The 25971-nt window shown below is 41.0% G+C and overlaps 1 protein-coding gene across 3 annotated transcripts in view; it reads right to left on the reverse strand.

Annotated features, from left to right (window-relative positions):
* Nucleotides 1–25971, reverse strand: part of STAC (SH3 and cysteine rich domain) — a 118155-nt gene that overhangs the window by 64862 nt on the left and 27322 nt on the right. For all 3 annotated transcript variants that reach the window (XR_012763578.1, XR_012763577.1, XM_009933668.2), the window contains exons 3-6: nt 8658–8758; nt 6361–6442; nt 4562–4677; nt 109–190 (exon numbers count right to left, since the gene is read on the reverse strand). Coding sequence is in view for 1 of the 3 variants with exons in the window: in XM_009933668.2 (XP_009931970.1) it covers nt 109–190; nt 4562–4677; nt 6361–6442; nt 8658–8758 (381 nt within the window). In the remaining 2 variants the exon portion in view is untranslated. The remainder of the gene's footprint in view (nt 1–108; nt 191–4561; nt 4678–6360; nt 6443–8657; nt 8759–25971) is intronic.

Raw genomic sequence — 25971 nt, forward strand, 5'->3', positions numbered from 1 at the left:
TTAAAATCAGAATGCTGCTAAAACATGGATGTGCCATAAAAGCCCACTGAAACAGATTGAACACAGTACTACATATCTGAAGATGCCGTCCTGGCCTGCAGCACTCACCGCTGTTGCTGCGTTTCCTGCTCAGGTCAAGGGTGCCTGCAGAGCTATCGCCTTCCTCAGGAACTTCTGCCAGGTCAGCTGTCTGCAGGGACAGAAAGAGGAAATGAGATGGGATAAGCCAGAAAAAGTGAGTGACGAGGTGAGCTAAGACCACACAAGAACCTTTGAGGTTCTTTGAGGTACCCGGGTGCTACCAGAGCAGAGCTAGTCAGCCTAATGGGATTGCAGAAAACATCGTATCTGGTGATGCACAACAAATACCTGCTTCACAGAGAGCAGTGAAAGCCCAGAAGGAACACCAGACCAAGTTTCTAGTCTGAAGTACAAGAGATTTCTGCAGTATAAAGTCAAGTAAAAGTTAAGGAACAAAGGATTATGTTAGACAATGTGGTTCTCTGTACAAAATAAGAAGGGGCTTGGGGGAATTTGTAGATCCTGCAGGTATACTAAATAGGTGTCTACCAAGCAGACTGGACATTAATTGAAAGTATTGACTACTAATTTATTAACCCTGAACACACTATTCAGTAAAATAACTACAGTGTAAGGGTGATTTTAATGCTGTTAACATGCTGTGAAAGCAGGAGCTGGAGCATGATGGAGTTGGTGAAGTCAGTCTTTAAATATCTGCCCTCACTTTCTTTTTAAACTGTCATCTGGCTGGTATGGTTAGGGAAAAATGAAACCCAAATGTTGTTATTAGAATTACTATGATTTCTTATTTGTATCATATTAATATCAGTCATGATTAGGGACCCATTGTTCTAGGATGTAGGAAAACGTGGGACAACATAATCCCAAGCCTCAGAAGTATACTCTGCGTAAGGCACTGGATTCCTTGGCTGGATAGCTGGCTTCCCCGTGTATAGCCCAACAGGAACCAGGAGCTGCTCCAAACAACTCTGTCTGAATCTGACCTTACGGAGCTTCAGTTTCTGAACTCTCCACTTCTTTTGGGTAAAACGTTTTTTATAACCATAAAACCCCCAAACATTGAAGTTTCATCACATGCTGTCTCTAATCTGAAAAACTGTAAATTCCTAAATGCTCTTAAGATTTATTTATTTTTTTGTTAGCAGAATTTTAAGACACATGGAAGGATTTAACCTAATTATTCCACGACACTCTAGAATTATACTTTACACATAGCTCTGTCCATTGTTTTGCAGACCTTTGCCTGCATTACAGGAAGAAAAGCAAAATGAGGAACGTTCACTGCCCTTGTTGAGGGAGCACAAAATCTGAACTGCTTTACAGGTTTTTATATGTTTTTTTCCTTTTACTAGTGTTGACAACACAGCTTTTTTTAGAAAGTACTTTGACAATTTTAGTCCCCCTGTTTGTACTTTCCCAGCTACTTCTCCACCCAAGGATACTAATGAACAAAGAGGTGAAAAGTAGGTTTATGCTACAGGCATCTTGTGGTTATCTTGTTTCCCTTACTATTTTGAGAGCCTTCTGCTTTACTGCTCTATTATGCCTTGGTTTTAGGCTAGCCTTTTGCAGCAGGTCATGTTTGTCTTGCATCTTGCACAAATGGGTCACCCCTTGGATGAGAAGGCACTGCAATAGCAATGCTAAAACAGAGTCAGTGTAGAGTATATCTAGGGTTTTCTACTCGCAGGGTGGGGAAAAAAAAGACTGGCTCTGTTGAAATAGTAAGTCCCAGCTATTTTTCAGCTCACTGCTGTGGCATGTTCCTCAGCCTTCATAGAGTAGCTTCGTAACTGCTGATTAGCTTCATATATTGGTGGGTAGTACTGCATATGGGATGTACAGTGACTGTCTCTTTAGTATATACCTCATACAAAACCTCCCAAAGTAACCTCGGTTACCTTTAACGTTTTTTCAGTCAAGAGATATAGGACAAATGGTCTAATAGAAATGATAGAGGTACAAAGCCGTTTCTGAGGAGAGCTGATCCACAAAAACTAACAAGAGCTGGAATCACATTTACATCACCTCAGGTGACTTTCTGTATAAATGTGGGTTGCCGAAGCACATTTTTGAAGGAAAAAGTAGGTAGTAAATCTGGAGCATATGGCCACTTTCTTTTATGGGAAATGCAGAATCTGGGCTGAAAAATCACAGCGGGTGCGTCCACACTGCTCAGTCCTGTTAAAAATATCTTGGCTAGTTCAGAGCAAGAGGGTTATCTCTACTCTGTGCAGAGACATGAGTTGCTGTCCTGGAAGCTTCATGGCTGTAGAGGCAGGGCATGGCTCCTAGGCTAGTCGCCTTTGCTCTTGACTACCTTCAGTAGGATGAGCTATGCTGCTCTGACACAGAGCAAGACCTTTGACTGCTTGGATACCACCTGTGAGGTGCAGTGGGATCCCAGGTGCCACCATGTCCCTGGTGACCCTTGTTATAACACAGGGCAGAACCCTGAAGAACTCCCCAGCTCCCGGGGCTCAGGCACAGACCCGCCGCAAAGCCTCAGTGCTGCTGTGAGCTGCATTTCTGCTTCTTCTTTGAGAGAAGCAGAGCAGCATAGAAGTGAGGACTACTGGGGAAAGATCTTAGTCCCCATGCATCATTAATTGCACTTGTGCTGCTAGCTCACATGCTCTGATACATTTTTACCTGGGCTCTGCGGGCTCTGTGTCACATCCCTGCTCTGATCAGTGGTCAGTGCCCGCTCCTGGCTCACAGTTGTAAAGCTCCATAACCCCATCTTTTGGATCAGGGTTCTGTCTGCCCCTGGTTTTTATCCCTATCCGAATCCACAGGCTTGCACTACCAGAAGTTATGGTTTCACATGTCTGTTTATTCAGTTCTAGAATGTTTTCTATTTTCTGTATACTGATACATTTCATATTCTCTCTCAGCCTCCATACCCTGGAGAAATTCCCATAATGAACTTGTGTTCCTCATTCTACACCCACACCCCACCTAGTTATTATCAGCTCCCTAGGGCAAGCTGACACAGCACTCATGATTTCTATTCTTGAATTGTCATTCATAATTCAACATAATGCTTTATTGATTTAGAAAGCAATAATTACATTTGTAGAACTTCTGTCTCAAAGTAAATTAAATAATTGAAAGAAAGATCTGTAATTACAATGCGTCAGGTGGTAGAGTCACTTTGGGTTTCAAAAAAGAATGGAAATTACCAAATTCCTTTCAAGGTACAAACAAGGGTGGATAGAGGACATGCCCTTTAATAACTCCCTTTCAGATTTAGCTTACTTTTTGTTTAAGTTTGTCTGTCTTCTTTCCCATCTAAGACAAATGAATGTCTGTTTAAAGGCCACTCGTACCACCTGAGGTTACAGTTCAGCCACATGAGTGAGCACAGATTTAGAGTGCCAGGGAAATGTTGTATCAAACATAAACAGATTTTAACACAACTTTAAATTAAACATGTAAATATTTCCTCTGAGGTCTGGAGACCAGGTCTCCTCATGTCTCTGTGCCTGGTGATTTTTGTTCCAAGGTCAGTGCAGGAGAGCTTGTCAGATAATGTCTGCCTGAGTTTTAGAAAGGACAATCAGCTTTAGCCTCCAGTGTATTCAGGTATGATTTTTGTTTTTTCCCCCCGAGGTGGCGGAGTGGGGAGGATCTCTTGGGAAAAAAGAGAGCCCCAAGCATAGGCTTAAGTCCCCATTTATGAGAGGGGAGATGGTATGAAACTTTCTTTCAACACCATAATTTAGCTTCTGATCTCATGAGTCCCAATACTGTTGAAATAACCATTGCTTGAGGAAGAAATTGATGTTACTGTTGAATTAGGTATGGATTTAGCAAAGGCAGGTCTAAGGGAACTGTTGTTTCCCTTGTCCTTCTCCAGCGCTTATGTCATGATCCTGAAGAAAGTGACTTTTATGACAGGAGAGAGTGAACAACAAGGATTAACACGAAGGTGAAAATCTTCCTGTCTGGATACAACAAGCTGAGCACAACTGCCTTTATTTGGGGTTTGGAGAGATGATCCCAAATCTGTGATGCTCTCCTCCTGAGTCTACACTGGGCAGGGGTAGAGGTGCCTGTTTATTGCCTCGTTGCAGTAGCAGTGGCTTGATTTTGGCTAGGCTCGTACTGTGGAACTTTTACTTCTGAATTTAAGCCCTGAGGACTCAAACCCATTGCTATCACTTGTATGAAATATAAATGCCCACCACCACCAGGCAGGATGACTCCAGCAAGACAGTTTAATATCTCTTTTCCACTTATACACAGATATGGAAACTCAACATAATTTCCTTTTCCAATCTGATAAAAGAAGATTAATTTGTATTTTTCTCTTTTTCTCAAGAGTCATATAAAAGATACTTAAACCCCATGTCTGCAAGAATAACATGTTTTCTGGTCTCTTTTTGGAAGCTGCGAGTGAGGGGTTTTTTTTAAGTTTGAAATACAAGTTTTGTGAACTCTGAAACAAACTCCAGTGAATGAATATCTGTTGCTCCCCCACAAAGAAAATGGAAGAAAGATGTGGGATACTTACAGAGTTTCTGTTGGGAGAGTCAGACCCACTTCCTGAACTGCCCTTTTTGGTTTTCTGAGCTAGGGAAGTCCCAAAGCGAAGAGTTTCATACACTGGGTCAACCTTATTTCCACAGGCTGCAACAGAAGAAGCAAAACATGCCTCAGTCCTTTGAAGATATTTCTGGCCATGTTCCTGCTCCACTTGGAGAAACACCTACCTCTACCAACGTGTTGGAGTGTATGCTTAGACACCACTTGAGAGACTGCCCTGATAAAAAGTGTTTGACGAACTTAGTGGAATTTGCTTTTGCCAGCGATTTTCTGCTGCCTCTCTGCTCCCGTAAAGATCATCCTCCACTCCTACAGGTTCTTTGGGTCCCTGCCATTGCCTTGTCTCTCTTCACCTGCCATTCTCTTTCTCCATTCACCACTGATGCTGCCTACACTGAGGTAAGGAAGATAAAATACCAGGAGGCTTTGATCCATGTTTGCTGCCTGTTCTTACCACTGACCACTTGGATTACCCTCAACAGTAAATGCTTGAAGGTAAAAACCCTGCACTGTGCCTGAGCACCCTTGTGGTATGGGTGGGCCATCACCTTTACCCATCTACCCTCACAGTGTTACTACTTGGCTAATTTGGATAAACAGGATGGCCTGGATCTTCCTTGAAAGGTACTGACATCCGCACTGTGGGGCTATATGGGGTCTGGAGGTAGGTGTGAGTAGGTACCTGCTGTTGTGAATGTGCTCCAGGTTGCTCAGCTCAGTTTAGGGGTAGTCAGAAAGGCCACCGCTCCCACTGGCGTATGTCTGTTCAGTTCTCATCCCACTCTCCCTCATAGCTGGCCTCAAAGTCATCTCCCATGGCAGAGAAACGGATGTCTTCAACTGGCATGAGCAAATCCAGTTCAAATCCTCTTCTACATACTGTATTGTTAGAACTCAGCCTCCCTTGCAGTACAAGGCAGTAGACACTTAGAATACAGTACATATGTAGCACTGTGTAGAAGGAGGGAAATTTTGGCCAAAGTACTGAGAAAATACATGGGATTTTGAATTTTGATGGGAGGAAAGCACACCTCAGTTTTTAGCCAGAGCTTGTTCAAAATGTTTCTATTACTTCTGACAATAATGACAGATGTTATTTGAAAGAGAAACTGATATGAAATCCATATATTTAACTTCTTTATTTTAAACTCCTGAGAACAACAAGGTAAATGTTCTCAGACAAGTAATTTTAAACTGACTGCCTAGTTTTGGCTTTCATTTTATGTACTGCAGTTTCAAAATGTTTCTTTTCAGGAATTTGGTATTACAGTGAGCAAAATCTGGTCTTTTAAATACTTGGAAAAATGCAGACATGGTCAATAAGGAAAAATATGATGAAAGTAAGAAGTGTGGGTGAAAAAGGACAGGAACCTAGCAAAGTCCCTCAAAAGACAAGACAGTGCTTTGAATGCCTCCTGCTGTTTTGATCTCCCTGTCTTCTACCTTGTTCTTCCCAGCTCAGACCTTCACCTCAGTATTCCAGGGTTTCCTCCCTTTTAAATTCCTACCTTGAGATCAAGTAGTTATTATTATAAAAAGGGTGATTCCTAAAAGGTTTTATGTATAGGGTTTTGAGTGAAATGCACAATAAACACACCCTCTCCTCTTCCAGCTTTGTATCTTTGAAGTGGTCCTTTCCTGAGATGGCAGAAGGACATTCAGTCACCGAAAGGAGCTGGAAGGCTGCTGAGGGTAAATACCACGGCTGGAAGTCTGTTGCAGAGCACTGCCAAAGGGAGACTGAACAGAAAAGCAATCAAAACCTACCAATAGGCATCACTTCTTTGATGCAGCCAAACTGTTCATGAATGAGTAGTGGTGAGCTGTAGTACCGTCGAAACCCCTTTGGCTGGAGGGAGAGAAAGCAAAAAAGAAATGAAGTGCATTGCTGCCATGACTGACGTAGTAGAAATAACCTCAGCTCTTCTGCTAGTGGTGTAACAGTGTGGCGAGGCTGGAAATTTGCCTCCTGTTGTTGAGTCACTGTGGGGTTTAGAGATCACAGATTTATTTGATTGATCTCCTGGAAAAAAAAAAGATTTCCCGTACTTCTGTGGAAGGAGGAGCTCATTTTAGCTCCCCTTTTTCTTTTGTCTTACACAAAAGCAGCAGTAATTAATTGCAGCAGAAGTGCTGCATCGTTAGAGGTTCTGGGAAGCTTCCCTCTCCCTTTCTTCTTATGTAGTGTAAATTTACATTGTTTTGCATTTGCTAAACATGCAACTATCCTTCCCTGCACTAACTCCAAATCCTTGTGTTCCCACATATGCGCTTGTGAAACCCAAGGAATTTAGAGCCTTTCTATAGTTTTTTCTAAGGTTTACTGCTGACCGACTGCAGCTTCCCCTGCTTTTTTGTCTTGTAACGTCAAAAAAAAACCCCAAGTCATCACCAGATGTCCCTGCAATGTCTATTTGTAGAGAAATGCACTATAATAACTCAAGCTATACCATTAAAGAATACTGCAATATGGCCATCAACCACTCTAAACCGCTTTCTTAGAATGTAAGGTGTTTCAAGTTACTTCTCTATGTACTATCTCAGGCAAAGGCTGAGTACCAAAAATGAAAGTGCTAACATCTAAGTCTTTGGAAATGCTCTACAAGGTACTAGAGATTCACAAATGATCTCTCAGAGTTCTAATCTTTGCAGGCCGCGAGAACTTCCAGTCACAGTGAGAAGTGGAAAAGCCTCATGGAGATGTGCATGTTTCCTGTATCCTATGTTCAGTATACATCAAAAAGCTGTAGGCAGCTACTTTTTTTACTAATGAGCTACAGTATAGATTGAGAAGGAAAGAGGTGATTGATAAATTTGGTTTCTTAGAGGAATAAATTCCAGATTCCCCAGCTTTGGTTTGCCCTCAAACTAGATTCAGACACAACAGGAGCTCATAAAACTCCCATGACTTTGCTGGATGACTTCCTGCTCTAGTTTTCTGCTTTTCTGAACTGGTGACGACAAGAGCTGAGGCTGGAATCAAGAAATTCATGAAACAACACACGCAATTTAATATTTGGCTTGTCCAAGGCTTGCAATGAGGTCATTCAGCTCTTACCAGACTAACTTCCTGCAGCAGAATGCCTCACACTAGAGATATGATTATGGTTTAGATGCATAAAAATTTGCCTCTGGTGTGTAAACAACAATAGATTTCATGGAATGCTCCTGGAGAAAAGATCTTTCCAGTGAAAGTTGGGTTTTCTAGACCTTTTGAAGACAATGCTTGCATTTTTTCGTCATGTAACACAGTGAAATTCTGGTTTTAGCTCATATTTGTCTCAGGTGCCTTCAGGTTGCAACAAATCTAAGAACGTCTGAAATATGAATATATGTATTCAGTTATCGTATGCCAAATGGTAGTTTTTCCAAGCTCTTTTTCCAAAAGTAACAAAAAGAACTATATTCCCATAAAAGTTATCAAGTTGGGTTAGAATAGTCTCAAACACTGTGTCCTGCCTTTGTCAATAAAGAGCATTTGCTGCTCAGAAGGTGACCCAGCCACTAAAATGCTGTGTCCACACAGGGGCAGGTCTCCTCCCAGCCTCTCACACAGAAAGATTGCTTCAAACTCTGTAGTGTCTCTCTGTGAAATATGCTTTGGTTTTGTTTTTAAGATGAATTACGTTTTTTCTTTGAGCCTTAACAGCAGAAAAAAACAATAAAATATGATTTGAAGGATTTTTCATTTGTTAAACGTCATTGAAATATTTTGACTAATTTATAGAATTCCTTGAGAGATTTAGACTACAGCAATCACAGTTTAAATCAAAGGAATTAATTCTGATATTTAGCTAAATTTGGATTACAAAACTATTTTCACTTCCACAAAGCAGACCAGATTTTTGTTTTATTTTTGTTCAGGTTTCTGAGTCGTAGCAGTTGCCCAAATTGATAATAGGGCACCACATGGCTTTAGTCTTCCCACTCAGTAAAGTGACCTGGCGTCAGTTCTGTTAATGCATCAGCTAAATACCAGTCAGGGGATCAGGCACACTAAGTAAGTGCCTCCCTCACAAGCCAGTGCCTCCCACTGCACTTGCTGCCCTGAGCTGCTCACTTACCAGCTTGCCCATGCAACGCTGTTGTCCAATACTGTCTGCACACTTGTGGTGGATGCTCATCTTACAAGCCTTACAGCGCAGTCCGTGCTTGGCGTTTGTCCCTGTGAAATGCACAGAAATGATTTAATTAGGCAAAATCAATAGTTTCCATGCATTTAACAAATGACCTGAAATAATTGACGGAAGAGGTCAGCTGCAGTAGAGTAAATATTGACAGCATTCTTTGCCTTGCCTACTTTTTTTAATATACATTTACACGTGCATTTTCTTTACAGCCTCTCCATTTTAGACATTTCTCCCCCAGGCTCTTTCCTAGGCTATTGCTGCCTTTAGATATGTATTGCATTATGCTCTGTTGTATCATAGTCTCATCAGTGATGTCTCTGCCTCACGAACATCAAGCAAAATCCCTTTTCTATTTTGAAAGGGCTTGGCATGAGAGCCATGCACAGCTGAGGGAGCCACTGAGGGAGCACCCAGGCTCTGGAGCTGCCCTGGGGAGCCAGACCATCTGTAGTGGGCTGGATTTTGAGGGTGAGAGGGACCTCCAGGCATTCATGAAGGGACTGAGCACACTCCTGCACCCAGGGACTGCTGCTTTCACCTCCCTAGGCCAATGCTCAGAGGGTGCAGAAAGGGCTTCTTGCACACCCGCGGGTGTGGCAGTGAGGATGCCATGGGTCTGACCTTGCTCTCCTTCACTGGCAGAGTAAAAGTTGAGTGCCACCTGTAAGACCTGCTAAACTACACAGAAGCAGTTAAGCTGTAGCAACTCTATTATCCCCACAGGACTGTAGAAATGGAATGAGTAAACAACATGTCAGTTCATTATCATCTACTGTGAGAGTGAATAAGAAACAAGGTAGTAAAACACTCCAAAATAACTCTTGACATTTTAACCAGCCCTCATTAGTCAGACATGATAGGAGTATTAGTCAGAAGGATCCTGCATCTGAAAGTACTCATGTAGCTCTTGGTTGTTTGAGTTTGAGTAGTTAATGCCATGTACATGCTGCTGGCTTCATTCAGTGAAACGCTATAACTGGAAGAAACACTTCAGGGAACGGCTCATCAAGTCGATGAAAAAACCTGCGCCTTGACAGTACACTTTCAGGGGAAGAGATTCCTGAAGTGGCCACTTCCAAGCCAGACAGAGGCAGGCTGGAGGAGCTGTGGGTGGTTGCATTGAGCCAGGCTCAGACATTTCACTTGTGTACTTCTTGTAGGACAGGGAACCGAAATCCTCCTGCCTTGCTACTGAGACTGCTGGACAGATAGGGAATGAACATGGTTGAGTGTGGGGTGCACCCCAGAGACTCCCACGGAGTAGGGTCAGCACCTGCTCCCCACTTGTTTCTTGCCTGGCTGCTCTCGGCTGATCCGATGCATGGCACCTCGCTGCTCAAGTAGGTGCAGATGTCCAGCCTCATTCCTGGGTTCTTTTTTCCTAGTAAACACAGGATTTAACAGAAGAACACATCCCTGGTTCTTTTTTTCAGCGTGGTTGCACTTGGATTACTGTGCTGTGAGGGCTGTTTTCAGTTATAGTTTCTTTTCAATAACACATGCTCAAAACGGTATTGACTTCTGCGGCTTTGTGCTTCTCTTACTGATGATGAAATGCTGAATCACTCTTCCTGATGGTCAATAACAAAAATCGTGAGAAAACAGGTCTTCCTCCACATTTTTTTATTATATTTGTAGGGTGGAATGAAAAAAAGGAAGAAGACATTATACTTTGCCTGTACAACTGCGTCTAATGCTCCTCTCGTGCTGGTCTGTACTGGCATAACTCTTATCTGCTTTACCAAGTTACTCTTGAGATTCAGCTGAAATGGCAGTCAGTCTCACAGTCCTTTCTGCTGGCTGTGTTACACTCTTCCAGCCATTTTATTGTTAACGGTACAAGGTGGATATTGGTCCTTACGTGTTATAACTATGTGATCACAGAAGATACACATTTGTCAATATAACTGCACATTCTAATGACGTGAAAAACAAATGCAAAGTATCTGCGCTACTTTCAAAAATCAGAACCTAACTTCTTCAGAACAGAAATCTGTGGCCAAGTGAAAATGAGTAAGAAAATAAATTGCAAAAGAACAACACTATATTTCTGTTGCTGAATTCCATTTGTTACCTTTGGGTAGGCAAGCAGGGGCTTCAAAGAAAGGAAAAGTATTTGTCACACACCTGAGCCTACAAGAATTCTTTGTAAATCAAAATTCCCTACAACTAGCAAAAGCTTCAATCTTTAATTCCTTGTCATTTCTAACTACTTGGTTTACTGTGGGACTAGGCAGCTTGAAGATAATTTGCACGTACCTCCCTGCCTCCCACTGAGGAATAACTAAGGGGCTGAAAGAAGCAGCATTTATTCTGTATTTACACATAACTACCATATCTCAAGACCTGAAAATGGCATTTCTACAAGACAGATTTTCTTTTTTCCCCGGGATAATTTTCTTCAGTTCCTGATTTCCATTACACTAAATCAAATTTCCTCAGAGAATCATGACTAAGTTACTCCAAAACTGCATGCCAGAGGTTGGACAACTACACATTGGCAATGTATCTGACCCAAAAGTTCCTGAGATTTAGAACTGAGGCACAGCCACAGCTCACATTATGGAGAAGAGCAGATCCACATTTTGCATAGGTGTAAATAAGACCAGGGCTTGACCCATTTCATTAGTTTTTGGCCTCCCGTGTAAGCAAGCTTGTTAATTTTGCAGTTGCCTGAATGGGGCTGGTTTTGGCAGGCATCCTGCTAGTTTGAAATGGGGAAAAAGCTGGCAGAACATGCATCTTGCAAACAGGTTATATAAAGCGGAGTGAGTATGGTGAGAGTCTTACAGTGATGCTGGTATTACAGAGGTATTTCATTATGCCTAAAGTGGTGGCACAGGATATAGCAATATATTGAAACATTATTTGCCAATAAATTCCCCCCGAGAGCATAAGAAAGCTAGGAATTTGGTCTGAACGTACATTAAATAGTAGAAAATAAGTGTATTAATGACTAAAATTAAAAAATTATGTCAATGACAATAATAATAATAGCTATAATAGTAACAATTCCACCACAATGGGGTAGACTATTTGAGGGGAATTTCTATCATTTCACTTATCTGCCATGGGGTACCAGGGCTTGCTTGAAGCTGAAACCTCTCTGTGGTGTGCTGAAGTCCACAGCAGTGCCTGGAAGCGGTAGCATGTCTGAAGAAGTAGTGAAGTCTAGGATACTAAAACACTGTGCTCAAGGACTTCTGCTGAACATACTCTGGTAACCTGCAAGCCTGACCACCCCTCTTGTTTGCTTCATGCCTGCCTAAATAGCCGACAGCCTGATCGCAGCCTATCATTTATTCCCATTAGCAGGTATTCCCCTATGCCAACCTTAAAGAACAGCTGGAAGCTACTAGTATTAAGTGCTCACTGAAATGTTTTAGCCCACCTGGAATCATTTCAATTTGTGGTGGATCAGAAATAGAAGAACTAAAGGCTTAGCAATTAAACTAAACTTGGAATACCCTAACTACTTTTTTCTCTGCTGTTTGGTTTTTTTTTGTTTTTTTTTTTTTTTTTTTTAAAGGGGGAGTAGACTAACAGCTGTGATGGACTCTTTATTACCTTCAAAATGTAATCATCCCTCCCACCCTCTTCTCCAAAGACCCTTACCAAGGTTACTTAATCAAAATGTTAAATGCTGAGCACACCAGAACAAAGGTTCAGTGCAGTCACTTTCTGATTGTAATCTAGGGATGTGATTGTCAGTATTTTTATTCAAGGCACACTACTGCATTCATCAAACAGGGTGGACAGTATTCAATGAATGGATAATTCCATTCAATACTACGTTTTTAGTTTCATCTATCAGTGTGTGTCCTTAAGCATCAACTCTAGAGTACCATATTAGCCTAATTCCAAATACAAGGTGATTAATAACTTCATGGGCTTTCGTATGGGTTCACATTTTTTGTCTCTTTATGCCTTGCAGCATGAGCACATTTGCCAGAACTTCAATAGGCTGGCTCCTATTTGAAGGACTAATGGGGAACACTATCAGAGGTGTCACCAATACGGTACTATCTGGCCCAGATGCTAGCATTTAAGTGGTAAAAATTGAAAGCTGCTAAAACTGGGGATTTAGGATGGAAAGTACTGGACAGGTTTAGCTGACTTGTAGTGCCCATAAATATAACTGTCAATATAGTAATGAAATTCATATAGCAAAATAACACTCACACACATATTTGCACGTCCTCCGTGTCCTATGTATTAATGTATCTACTAATTATTTCCTAGTCTGTAAAGGCTGGTATTCCTTTTGCAAATGAAAAATCCAAAACTGACAAAAAAACTAGTATTTCACTGGATGAAAATGAGGACATTTCATGTCAGGATACCTGAGTGGGTCTTAAATAAACTTACAAATGAGGCTGTGCCACAGTAATTTTCTTCAGATACAGGCTAATGCATCCAGACACCCAGCACTGGAAGGACACATTGTTCTGAGCAGCAGGTCATGTTTAATAACGCCTTGCTAGAAACACTCGGTGACTGGGTCAGTTCCCATCTGAGTATCTAAAACGGTGACTGGGTTTTCCAGAACAGCTATGGAAAACTGAATCTAAATCTGTCCTGATAATCTGACCTTAAATACTACCAAAATGACACACTGCATCACTTTTGTAAATCTAAACTGTTTCTGGAGGAAGCCTAAATGAAAACAGAACACCTCAATGCAGGTGAATGGAAAGCTTTGGAGGCAGAGAGAGACAGAGGACACAGGGCAGAATTTGATTTCAAGTCCTTATGTCTGCATCTCCTATAAAAGTAATTTGGTAACTACTCTGCATTTCAGGAAAGTGACATTTATCCGAAGGAATGCAAATGAAAATTGTTTGTCACACACATGCAAAGGGAACCTTTATCATCCTCTTGACCAGCACAACTATGGTCACAGCACTGTTGGCTGAGTCTTTTTGCCTGTTGTTTGAAAACTCAACACAAGATTAATAGCTAGAGAGGGAGACTGAGCCCTATAGTCTGGAGAAATTTGAAAGAAAACTGCAAATGTTGGTAACAACATGACGTTATGCTGACTGTATAAAGACAACTGTATTAGGCACTTATGCTAAAGTGAAAAAAAAAGAAAAAAGGAGAAAATAAAAAGATTCAGGTCTATTAAAAAGTAAAAAAGGAAGGGAAAGAGAAACAGAGAGACTGTCAGCTCCAGCTAATCCAGCTATAGCCCAACCACTATTTTTTACCATTCCAGCTGAGAGGAACATGCCAGTCAGAAATTGTTTTGATTTAAAACTTTCATAAATAAATATATTTAAAATTACATATTTTCCATAGAACTTCAACTTCTACTGTGGGAGGCTGATAAAAATAATGAGTGCCTTGCCCCTTTCTCCCCAAGCGCATTTGCAATTGTCACCAGAAAGCTGTCTCCATGCCAGAATTTATGGGAAATGGAGAATTTTAAGCAAGCTGGGCCAATATTGTAGCAGTGAAGGGTTTAGGATGTCACCTTAGAAGGAAAAAGAAAAGTCACTGAAATGGCACTGGTGCCCCTGCAGTCATCTCTAAGCCTCCTCTGCCACCCCTTTCTTCACTTTTAATTAATTGTTTTTGCGTAAAAGCTCCGATGCTGAAAGGGAGACTATTTTTAAAAATTCCTCTATGGTTACTTGCTGCCCCCATGGCTGGCTGCTGCTGGACAAACGCTGACCCTCCTCCTTCCCCTGTTCTGCCTCAGTCAAGAGCTGTGGGTAGATCAGAAAATGGCATTTTCTATGCAGGACATCCACACCTTTAAAGCTGAAAATCTTGAGCCTTTTTCCTCCAAATCATTAGCTCATCCTTATAAACCTAGACTTCCCTTTGTTTGCCCTTGAGCCTCCTCTGGGGCCTCCTGCCACCTCTGGAATTTCCCCTTTTCTCTGCCTTAATGCCTGTCACCCTCCTGCTTCTTAACTGATGATGGGACCCCATTGCCTGCCCCAGCTGATATCGTGGAGAGGACAGAGACACAGAAGCTCAGCTGGTCATCAGGTGAGCTATAGGTCAAAGCCTGAACCTAGATTTCCCCAGCCACCCTAGAAGGCCGACAGCTGAAAGTCATTGCCATCTGACTGATAATTCAAGTAGATGGACATGCAGTTGCCAGGTGTGTTGACCAATACACAAATATTCACCTCACATGAAATTACCAGTAATATTAGCAATTGTTTCCACTTTCCACTGCTAAATACAGGACTGAATGGATTGTTCAAAAAAGTAATAAAAAGAGGACATAATAATTTTGTGGTCTGCTGTGTACTGTTCCTAGCTGGCCCACAGATAAATGTATTATGGCAGCTCTTGGCATTGTCATTTTGATGATTCAAAAGGATTAATTTTCTTTTTTTAAGGAGATGAAATTGCACTTTACGGATACCCTTCTCTTTTGACCTGAGCAGATAGCCTACACTCTGAACACTCTGGCAAAGGCACTCTATGTATGAATGAGAGATGCGTAGGATGACAAAGTTCAAAAATCACAGACAAAACTAGGCAAAAATCTTACTTAGGCAATTTTTCATGAGTAACAGCAGCATGGGATTGACTTGAAAGGTTTTACTCTTCAGTAAGGGTGATTTTTTGTCTTTTTTTTTCTTTTTTTACAGTTAAATCTGTCAGTTCATAATGTGCAGAGTTGTGGGTAGGTTAAATCAACAGCTTCTTGGTATGGGGGTTTACTGTACAGGGACATCCAACAACATGTGGGAGCTAGAGAAGGAACACCTCAATTTGGGACCAAGATGCCTGGTCTGGACCTGGCAGCTTGGCTGGTTGGAGTGTCCCGTTCCTCTGCGTCCACTTTATGGCAGTCTAAACCAAAAGGAGTGTGGGGGGAAGCTGGCACTTGTATGTTTACGTTCTGTAGAATAGGACTTGATATCCAACCTTGGTACTTGTCCTGCCAAATTTAAAAATTTTAGATTGTCATCACTGAGAGCTGTGGGTCTGTCTGAGTGTCTACCCCACCCAATTTTGCCATAACAATATCCAATATTTAAATAGCAAGAAAAGCAGCCTTGCATGTAGGCAGGCTACAAAACAGTGCATAAAATTAGAACTGACTTCCTAGTGACATAGCTTTCTTTAGATATGACATGCTGAGAAAAAACTGAGGCAGTAATAGGCAGGTTTTTCTTCAAAGCTGCTACAGAGAAGAAAAATATCCGTCTTAAAATAAAGTCCTTTCTAACTTCATGGTTTTAAATCATACATACCAGCAAGAGGAAATGCCTTTATTTCTCTTGCAAATAAACTCTGTAACTCCTTGACAAAGAACTTCCAGTGCTGCCAGACATATTATTCCGTGGTTCAGGAACAATGAGATCACTTAAAATGCACATAGGCCTTTCCCATCCATTGGTGCAAAAGTAATTTTCATTCTTGATGTCTGGTGATCAGAAAAGGATGAAATTCACTGCCCTGTACTGAAAAATTTGGCCACAAGACATTTTTTTTGCAATGCAGTTTTCATGTATTCAGCAGCTTTTCTATAAATGTCTGTCCCTGAAAGGAAATATCCACCTCCATACTTCTTAAATATCATCTCAGGTTTTTGATCAGCTAAATGTTAATTAAGATGCTGGGATGCCATGATAAATAAACTAACAGCTAAGTATTATTGAAAGAAAAAGTCCCAGTGCTTTAAAAACCAAAGACAATAAATCATACCTAATGTTCTTTGCTCTAAACAAACTGACGCTGATATATCAATACCTACTTTTCTGGAAAATTTTCTATACTGCTGAGCCCAGAGATCTTAGCACTGTGTTGCTTTGTTGAGAAGCAAAATAGCTCAAAGAAGATTGGCATAGACTCGCCTACGGGAACTGCTCCAGAGATGAGGATGGTACCAGAGCTGAACAGGGACAAGGGAACATAAAGAAATAAAATCTGGTGATGTCCCAAAGGAGGACAAGCAGACATCAATAGTCTCAGTAATACCAGTAAACATAGTGTGCTTAGTAATTTTCTTGAGAAGATGATGATTAAAGTCAGATTTCAAACAAGATCTCCATGTTGGTAGGCTCAGGTTATTTATACCTGTGTTCGTACACATGTTGAAATGAAAAGCCATCCAGTTACAGCCCTTTTTTTGTGTTTTGAGATGATTTGAAAAGCAGCTGAATTTTGTAGAGACGCTTATGTGCCGAAACCTTGATCTTTCAAGGGCCTTGTACCATTACAGGGGAGCTGGAAAAGAGGAAAAAACCAGACCATTTGAACAAAACCTATGCTGCAAAATGAAGAGCAGGGCTCCGGGCTTGTCGAAAATGTAGGAAAAGAGTTACAGAATGAAAGTCTGCCCTCAGCAAAGGGAAGTAATAACCTTTCTGCTCTGCTAATGGATTTTTAACATTGCCTGTTGCTTATGGAGCTCCATCATCAATCAGCTTGAAATGAGAGGCTGCTGTGTGCCAGAAGATTACAACAATCAATTAGGACTACAAAAGGTTTAGTTTAAAAAAACCCTGATATTTAAATCACCAGTTGCTCTCTGGCCTTCTCCTGTTTCAAACTTACTGACGTTTTCGGCTCTTTCCTGCTGTAGCAAAACCACTCCCTCATCAGTGCAACCTCTTGGCGTTGTTGCTGGTGTTTGGCAGCACAGGCTGTGCCTACAGTGATGGGCCTTGAGCATGACATGCTAACATGTGACTTACCACGGCCACACTTCCTCTCCCTCCCTCTTTTGCCCATTTCACAGTAGCTAGTGATGGAGCTGGAAAGTCGAGCGACAGAAAATAGCTAAACCTATCTCCAACTCAAATCTAGTGCGTGGTCAGGATCTAGTCACACACACGCTTCTGCTCCAAAGCCATTTGTACCCCTGGATCACACAGAGCTGAGGAGGACTTCATCAGGAGCTACAGGTGTAAGTGACAGCATGATTTGATCAGACTAGAGATGATTCAGGGCATCACCATAAGTAACTGGGCAGTTATAGCGGTTTGGAGGGAATAATTTTCAGGGAAGATATTTTTCCAGTTAGTTACAGTGTGTTGTTTCTTTACAGAATTTTACAATCAGATTTCATAACAAAATGTTTCAGTTTCATTTCCACAGCACTTTTGAAAACAGAAAATGAAATAGTAGATTAGGAAAAGCATTCAAATGAAACCTTTCAACCCAAGTGAAAGTTGTTTTATATTTCTGTTTTCCAGAAATAGTTACTAAATTCAGTGAAATTGCACAAGTAGGGCACGAAAACACTTTCCGTTCCTGCTGTCATCTGCTCAGAGGCAAGCTTCACTGTTCCAACCTGAGAGAATTTAGTACTTGACACACAGCAGTGCTGGCTTAAAGCACACCTGCAGTACACTTCCATGCGTCACTAATTGTGGCTTAAATGAATAAGAAAAACTTCTGTCAAATGATTGTACAGAAGTTTCTGCAGCTTAGCAATGCAAAAAGAGTATTACCTGCCTGGGTGTCAATCTAGGGAGCAGAAAAATATGGATGTTATGCTGAAATTTTACTTTACTTCTAAATATTTAAATCATTAAATCAAAACCACCAAAAATCTACTTTCTAAGATGTTGTCTATAAAAAGGAATAATTCAGTGCATCAGTGATAAGCTGTCCATGGTTAGGAAGTATCTGCATTATCTGAATTCACTCTGGATTCAAGTAGGAACAAGCCAAGAGAACTGAAGCCATAGCTTTTCTCATCTACACACACGGTTTGCACCAACATGACTACGTGGTTTGTTGTCCAAAAGCCTTAATTAACATTGACTGTAATTGTGCTACCATTATTAGAGATAAGGAAACTCATAGGGGTAGCAATATGTGTGGTAATTACAAGTGTCTGACTTGTACAATGATATAACTTATAACAAAAGTCTAGTCAAATTCATCCAATAACCTTGCATTTAGCAAAACAATTTCCAGAGCAACAGGAGCTGTTTGTGCGAAGTCACTGAAGGCATAATTTGGAGGGGAGGGGAGGAAAAAAAAAGCAGATCAGCATGTCAGAAGGCACTGGCACGAAGCTGGATCTCACTAACAGATAGCTGGGTCAATACACTTCTTTGTATTTTGGAGCTGTCTCAGGCAAAAAATAGCCTAGACAGAAGTTGGTGAAGATCCTGGCCCAGGAAGAGGTCTGGGAAATGGGGAAAGATCCTGGAGATGTGGAAGACACGGACATCAATGCCCGGGGATGCCAAGGGACCTTGGCCAGTGGCATCTGGAACAGGTAACTGATAGAAGCTTCAAAGAAGGAATTGACACGACTTTCTGCACAACCTTCCCAAGCCAGCAGTGACCCCCCTGCAGGGAAGGAAGGGGAGATCTAGGGAATGAAGTGCTGGCGGGGAGGAGGGGAGGGAGTGTGAGAAAGAATAAGTAGGCTAAAAGCTGTAATGTCATTGATTCTTCAATAAAACTTGGTATCCAGATTCTCTCCTCTTTGGCATTTATGTTGTCTCACCCTTGACAAGAGCTCAGCATAATTCTTGAATCTTTGGTTAAGAAACAGCCTAAATTTCCAAATGGGGCATTTTGAAAGAGCATCTGTGAGAGATGCACCCAAACCTCATCAATGTCTTAATTGTTGACTTCTCTGTTGCTCTTCAGAAAAAAAATCTCTGTTTCAGCTAACAAAAGGTTTATTGCTCTTGGAAAACACCACTAAGCAGTTCAGCCTGCCAGAGCACATCATCAGCTTGTTACGGAAAACAACTACTCATCAGAGGCTATTTCTCATCTGCTGCTCTCCAAGAGAAAGCATCCTGTGTCCTCCCTTCTGGTGAAATTTGAGACCCATTGTACTCAGTGGTTGTTTATCCCATTGCGCTGGTTTTGGGTGGGATAGAGTTAATTTTCTTCTCAGTAGCTGGGATGGGGCTGTCTTTTGGATTTGTGTTGAAAAGTGTTGATAATACGGGGATGTTTTAGCTATTGCTGAGCAGTGCTCACACAGATTCAGGGCCTTCTCTGCTCCTCACACCACTCCACCAGCGTGTAGGCTGGTTGTGCACAAGAAGTTGGGAGGGGACATAGTTAGGACAGCTGACCCCAGCTGACCAGAGGGATGTTCCATACCATATGATGTCATGCTCAGCAATAAAACTAAGGAGAAGGTTGGCAGGTGGGCCGCTGCTTGGGGACTGACTGAACAATCATTTAAATTCAAAATCTTTCTTGGGTTTCATTTCTCTTTCTTTGTTATTTTCCTTTTCATTACATGTTTTTTAATTATTACTTTATTTCAGTTATTAAACTGTTTTAATTTCAGCCCATGGTTTTTCTCACTTTTACACTCCTGATTCTCTCCCCCATCCCACTGTAGGGGGTCAGTGAGCGGCTGTGTGGTGCTTCGTTGCTGGCTGAGGTTAAACCACAACACCTATTCAGAGGCTATTAGTGGAAGGCGGACTTCCATGCTCAGATGTGTTGAGGACTAGATCTAGCAAAACAGACCAGGTACCTTGTTGTAACCTCTCCATATTTGCTAGCTGTAATAAATGTTGCAGGACAGACAACATCTCAATTTGCAGCTGTAAATAGATGTACAGATGAACCCCTGATGATGCCAATATGCTGTGGCTGTGCTTACAGATGAAGGCAAAGTGGTGGAACAAAATGAGGCTGCACATAGCAGCCTCTTATTTCAAGCCCATGGATGGTGGATCTCTACAAGCAATCAGCAATGTTAAAAATTCATCCCCATGGTTCACAAAAAAAGACCCGAGTAGCAAAAAGTCTGTCTGGAGAGTTTCATGTGCCACAGGTCCTGGCATATGAAAGATTGCTACGCTTCTGAGAGGTGCAGCAAGAAAACCAGGCAATATTAGCACCGCAAACACAAGCTCCCTCATCAATACACCCAATCCTCATTTGGAGGGATGTTCTTGTGCCTTTGTTTGTGGTTGACAAGGAAGACAATCAGGTACATACTGGCTATGGCATTGTAGTTCACACTGGCTCAGGGATTATACCAGCTGTATGCCATTTCCTCTCCTGGACAGAAAAGTGGAATTGTTGCAGGGAGTGGAGGGAAAACATAGCCAACTTTTTATTTCTTGCTTGCTTACTTTCCACCCTTCTATTAAGCAGGAAATCATCTAGTGATTTTCAAGATTTTCAAGATCACTGCCTGCATATTATAAAGGAGACTTCAATGTAATCACGATTTTCAACTGCAGCACCTGTCTTCAGAACTAGAAGTCAGGGAGGGGATCCATGCGCGTGCAGCATCTCTCAGCATATAAGATAAAGTTACATCAAAGAGGAAAAAAGTTATAGATTATGAATACCTGGAAAATGAAAATTCAGGCAGTTTAGAGGAGAGAGTTACTGAAGTTGCCTTTACTTGCATTTGTATTATCAAAGCAGAAAGAGCATGCAATGCTCCATGTGAGCCACTATGATTTCTGAGACATCCTTCTATATTAAGGACAGCAACAAGCAACTGTGGGTAGGCATTTCATTCTACATGATGGCAATACTTTGTTTCTTGCAAAAGCATTTCTGCTAATTTTCTTATATTATAGCTTCTGCAACTCAAAGTAAGGTGAAGCTCCTAATAATTTCCTTTTGAGATGATGCTTTTGTCAGCTATGTGGCAATGTAATTATTCACGTAACAGGGATACTCTGGTAGACAAAGACTTCAAGTAGAAAAACAATGTTTTTACTAGAAGGTCAGCTTCAAAGAACATGCATGTAATTTGCTTATCTGAAAACACCTGATGTCCCATATGAGCTCAGGAAAATTACATAGCAGGATGCAAAAAAATAAATCTTGTATTTTGCTTCATCCCTAGGCTTTTAACAAGCCTTAACCTTACCATTATGTTCTTCTCTATGGCTGGTCTCAGGAGCAAGGGTCACTACTGAGTAGAGTGTTGGGTGTTTTTCAGTGTAGTTTTTGGTCAAAAATCATCTTGGCTAACATCACATTAAAATATTTATCATAGATGTACTGGAAATTTTCCACCTAGTTAGGCAGCAAATGTTCATCAACTTCTTTAAAGTCTCTTTTCACTGAGGATTAACTGCAGTTTCGTATTAATAGTAATTTCCCCAAAATCACAGTGAGCTTGAAAATTATCTAAAAAAAAATATGAAACATGCTTGACACTGTTGAAGGACAAATTAGAATTTAAAACATATTTCCACCTTCTTTTCTCAGCTAAGAGGTTCCTGATTATCCAAATTACTGATAACATTCTTGCCTCATCTCAGAGGAAGCCCTCCCAGAGGATAAACACACTAAATATTTTCTTATCAATATTTGCTTTAAAGTACATTTAACTCTTTATCACCGAATAAAAACATTCATTTATTACAGGATAATGTGTGTAGCTACTTTACAAATGTGGGGTTGCATGAATTGGATACTGTTTGTTGTGCTTATCAAAAATCGGAGAAATACTGATAGAGCCCACCTATACTACATATAACACACGTGTCTACCTCTTTCCATCAGTTCATCCCCACTTTATGTACTTTAATATAAAAACTATGCACTTTCTGGAAATTTTGCAGAGTCCAAATGACATTGTCTGTACCTGACTGGTGTGTAACTAACAGTTAACTGCATAATGTACGGTTAAAATAATGCAGTATTTCATATTTCCATAATACTTTTGTTTAGGTCTTCTTACAGAGCTCCTCTTAAAAGTGGGAAGGTCTATGCTTATGGAGAGTTACTAACTTGAGAAAGAAACCCTAGGAGAATCATGGTTCAATTTCAAGCTAATAGATACATTAAAATTATTATTTTGCATCAATTTCTTGCAGATGTGTGTTAAAAAAGACAGTGGTTTTGTTTCCCCTAAACCTTAGCACAGCAAGTCAGAGAGGACTGAAGTAATTCTCACTCACACCGATTCTCAAAAGTGTGAGAAGATTTAGGTGCCCAGAGCCATTCAGCATCAACTGGAGCGAGAACCTAAGTCTCCTAAATCCAGGAGTGGATTTACTGGAGGGAAAGAGGAGGCAGAGACAGGGACTTTAGGCCATTTAATAACATATGGCATGGCACCTGCTACCAGTCCCTGATAAGGTTACACAACTGCATCTTTTCCTCAATCAAACCCAAAGTAGGCTGGATTAAGCTGCTTTTGAAAACCTCATTCCATACAGAAACTCTTTGCCCTCTTGCATTAATAGTAAACAACATTCACACACACACACGCTCTTTTATAGTGTAGTAGTCTATCATCTGGGAAGGTTCATCTGTGACTACACAAACCTACTGGAGAGCTGGACATGAAGCTGCCTCCACAAGCTGCTCCAGGGGCATTTCCTCCCCACTGGCAGGTCTTTACCCTTGTCTACAGGGGACAACTTCCATGCTGATGCAGTGGCAACATAAATGTCTCCCCCCAAGGTCATCTGGCCTGGGAGGTGCTAGAGAGACTGGGAAGAGTGGAGGGCAGGGTGAACCCTGAAAAGCCTAAGTAAATAAAAATGCCTTTTTTTAAAAAAAAAAGAAAAAAAAGCACTCTTGAGGAATCCTCTGAACTACCTTAGCTTTGGAAACACAGCTTCAGTTGCAGTCATGGTCCCCAGGAGTGCTTGTACTTTGTCTAGCTGCCAAGCAGTGGTGGTCAAGCTGTGACTGTTTATCACATCCTTGTCTACTTGGATAACGCTGAATAGAGACAGGCTTGGACCAAACCAGAATGTCTACTTAATGGAGTGAGGCAGCAAGCTTAAAAAAAAAAGTCAGGAGTATTCTTTATGAGGGACCTGATCAAACTGGAGGCAGAAAGCACTTCATCGTAGTTCCTATGAAATTTTGCTATATTTAATAAACATCCATGTAAATTACAGTTATATAAACACTTTCTCAAACTACAGAGGTTCTCCATTACTTCTTAGTCACAGCTACTGATAGTCTGAAAGAAGAGGTTCAGATGTAGCGACTAACAAAAGTTGGGGACCACAGCTTCAATCTAGATAACTCTTTCCTTCATTCCTTTGTTTGAGAAGCTGGGCCACTTTACCAACTCTGAGCCTAGCTTTATGGAGGATTCTGTATTACAGCTTTGGGGGTGGAAGAGGTTGAGAGTTCTAGTAGCCACAGCAGCACAGTGAAATAAATACAGGCTGCTTTGAAAAGATATGGCCAGAAAGAATTATTTGTGGCACTTTGTTGGTTGTTTGAAACTCCAGAATGACTAGGTAAAGCAGAACAGATGGTGGTAGGAGTGAGTCAATACGGAAGGGATAGCATGATTTCACTGCTTAAGTACCGTTGATTAGTAGACTGGAAGTAAACTATGCTAGAGGTTTATTATTTGTTTTATATTTTTGCTTGCTTGTTTGCTTTTCTATAGGTTTCTCTGACTGGAACCTAGTTAGTTCCCTGAGAAGGCAGGTACTGAGTTATTTACTGCAGAGCTTCAAAGGTCTGGAGAATCTGCATATAAACCAGGTACTCGATTGCCCTGATACCAACTATTGACACATATCTCAGGTACCTAAGCCAGCGATGGCACCATCCAGAAAGACCTGGTTTTGACTGTTATTGGACATTGCAGACCATAGTTTTGTTTGGTCTTTCTGAAAGTTAGTGGTCCTCTAGCGTGTCTTTCCAGGCAAAGATAGCCCAACATGTATGTCAATAAAACAGGCGGTTGGTCAAAATTCTGTGCCACAGTTAAGTTTAAACATGGAATGAAACAGCTAAGTATGTCTTTGAAGCACAAAGAAACATACAATGATGTTGTTATAAGTAAGCAGCTATTTCTTTAAAACACAGCTTTAAAGGATTGACTTTAAAGTCAGCTATTTTTAAAAGCAAAGTGGCTTACATTTTGCTACACTTCTTGTATTTGACTTAGATGGCAATACATTAATTGCATGTAATATGCTTGGAATGTGTGGAAAATAACATTTTTTCCATGAGAGCCTGCACAGGAAATGAACTGCAAAGGGGTAAAAAGTTGAGAAGTGTACAGATGGAGTTTTTTTAAAATAGACAATGTTTTTCAAGAGTAGAGTACTGACATCATGTTTTCTTCAACAGTAAAGTGTCATGAAGATAACTGATGACACCCCAGGGACTGAAGAAGAGCAAGAACTTGCTGCTGATCAGCATAGTTTAAGACTCTAATCTGACACAACATTAATTTAATAGTTTCTATCTTTGCTGGTGCCAGGCAGTTTTGCCTCCCCTTATTGGACATTGCCAAAGTTCACGACTTTCTTGCTAAACACAGAAAATGGTAGATAACATGAAACAAACTCAAAAGGTGTTCTGACTTGATTTTCTTTTCACAGTGATGTATAATAAACAAACTAGTGTCTTCTGAATAATGATCTAGTGATGCATTCCACAAGATACAGTGATTTTCAAATTTTTCACTTGCCAGGGATAGATATTAAAACACTAATAAATACTACAAGGAAGAACAGGAAATAAATGGGTTTCTCTGGGTCATAAGGTGAGAGGATGTTCATGGGTGGATATATTTAGGAAAATACATAACCCACCATGAAGATGAATCCTCAGTCCTAAACCCACCAACGCTTGGACCTCCCAGCGGCAGAAGACTAAATAGCAGAAGGGAGTACAGAGTTTGCTCCAACAAACTATCGATTTGCTCTGAAATTATGTGAATTTACTGTTGACTTCAGTGTTAGAGCTGACTATTTTACTGGAATATTTCATGCTACAGGAAGACTCCATTAATGTGAAATGGATCCTCCATGCACTCCTCAGAGCTCCCTTGAATACAAAATTTTCTCCCTGATTTCATTTGGCAGAAAACCACTGCTTCCATATCAAATTTTTCTTCTGTTTACCGAGGTGGAACATTAGCCCCAGTCTAGTACAGTTAGTAGGAACACTTCGACTTCTGTCTTTAATGCGAGGCATGAAGCACGCTATTAGTACTGATGGGTTCCTTTTGAAATCTATCCAATAAACAGAGTTTCTTCTGAATATGTTGCATTGCATTCTGGGATGCATGAAAAGCATTTGAATGAGTAAGCTTGCATTATAATGGTCCTAGTAAACATCTTCCTCTGAATGCTGAAACCAATTACATATATTTGGCCTTTATCTTATGACTGTATTTCTGTCAAATGAACAAACAGGCACACGTGCTGCATCCCAAAGGCAACGTTTGGCTCACAGTGCCTAACAATCAAGGAGAGATGATGCACATGTTTTTTGTAGGAAGATACTGTTTCGCTTTCCTTTGCTTTAATTTTGCTGCAAAAAGAGCAGCACTGGGAGCCTGCTGCCTGCGCTCCAAGTGTCCTGCTCACTCTGAAAC

This window comes from Opisthocomus hoazin, chromosome 4, assembly GCF_030867145.1.
Source record: "Opisthocomus hoazin isolate bOpiHoa1 chromosome 4, bOpiHoa1.hap1, whole genome shotgun sequence".
Taxonomy (NCBI): domain Eukaryota; kingdom Metazoa; phylum Chordata; class Aves; order Opisthocomiformes; family Opisthocomidae; genus Opisthocomus; species Opisthocomus hoazin.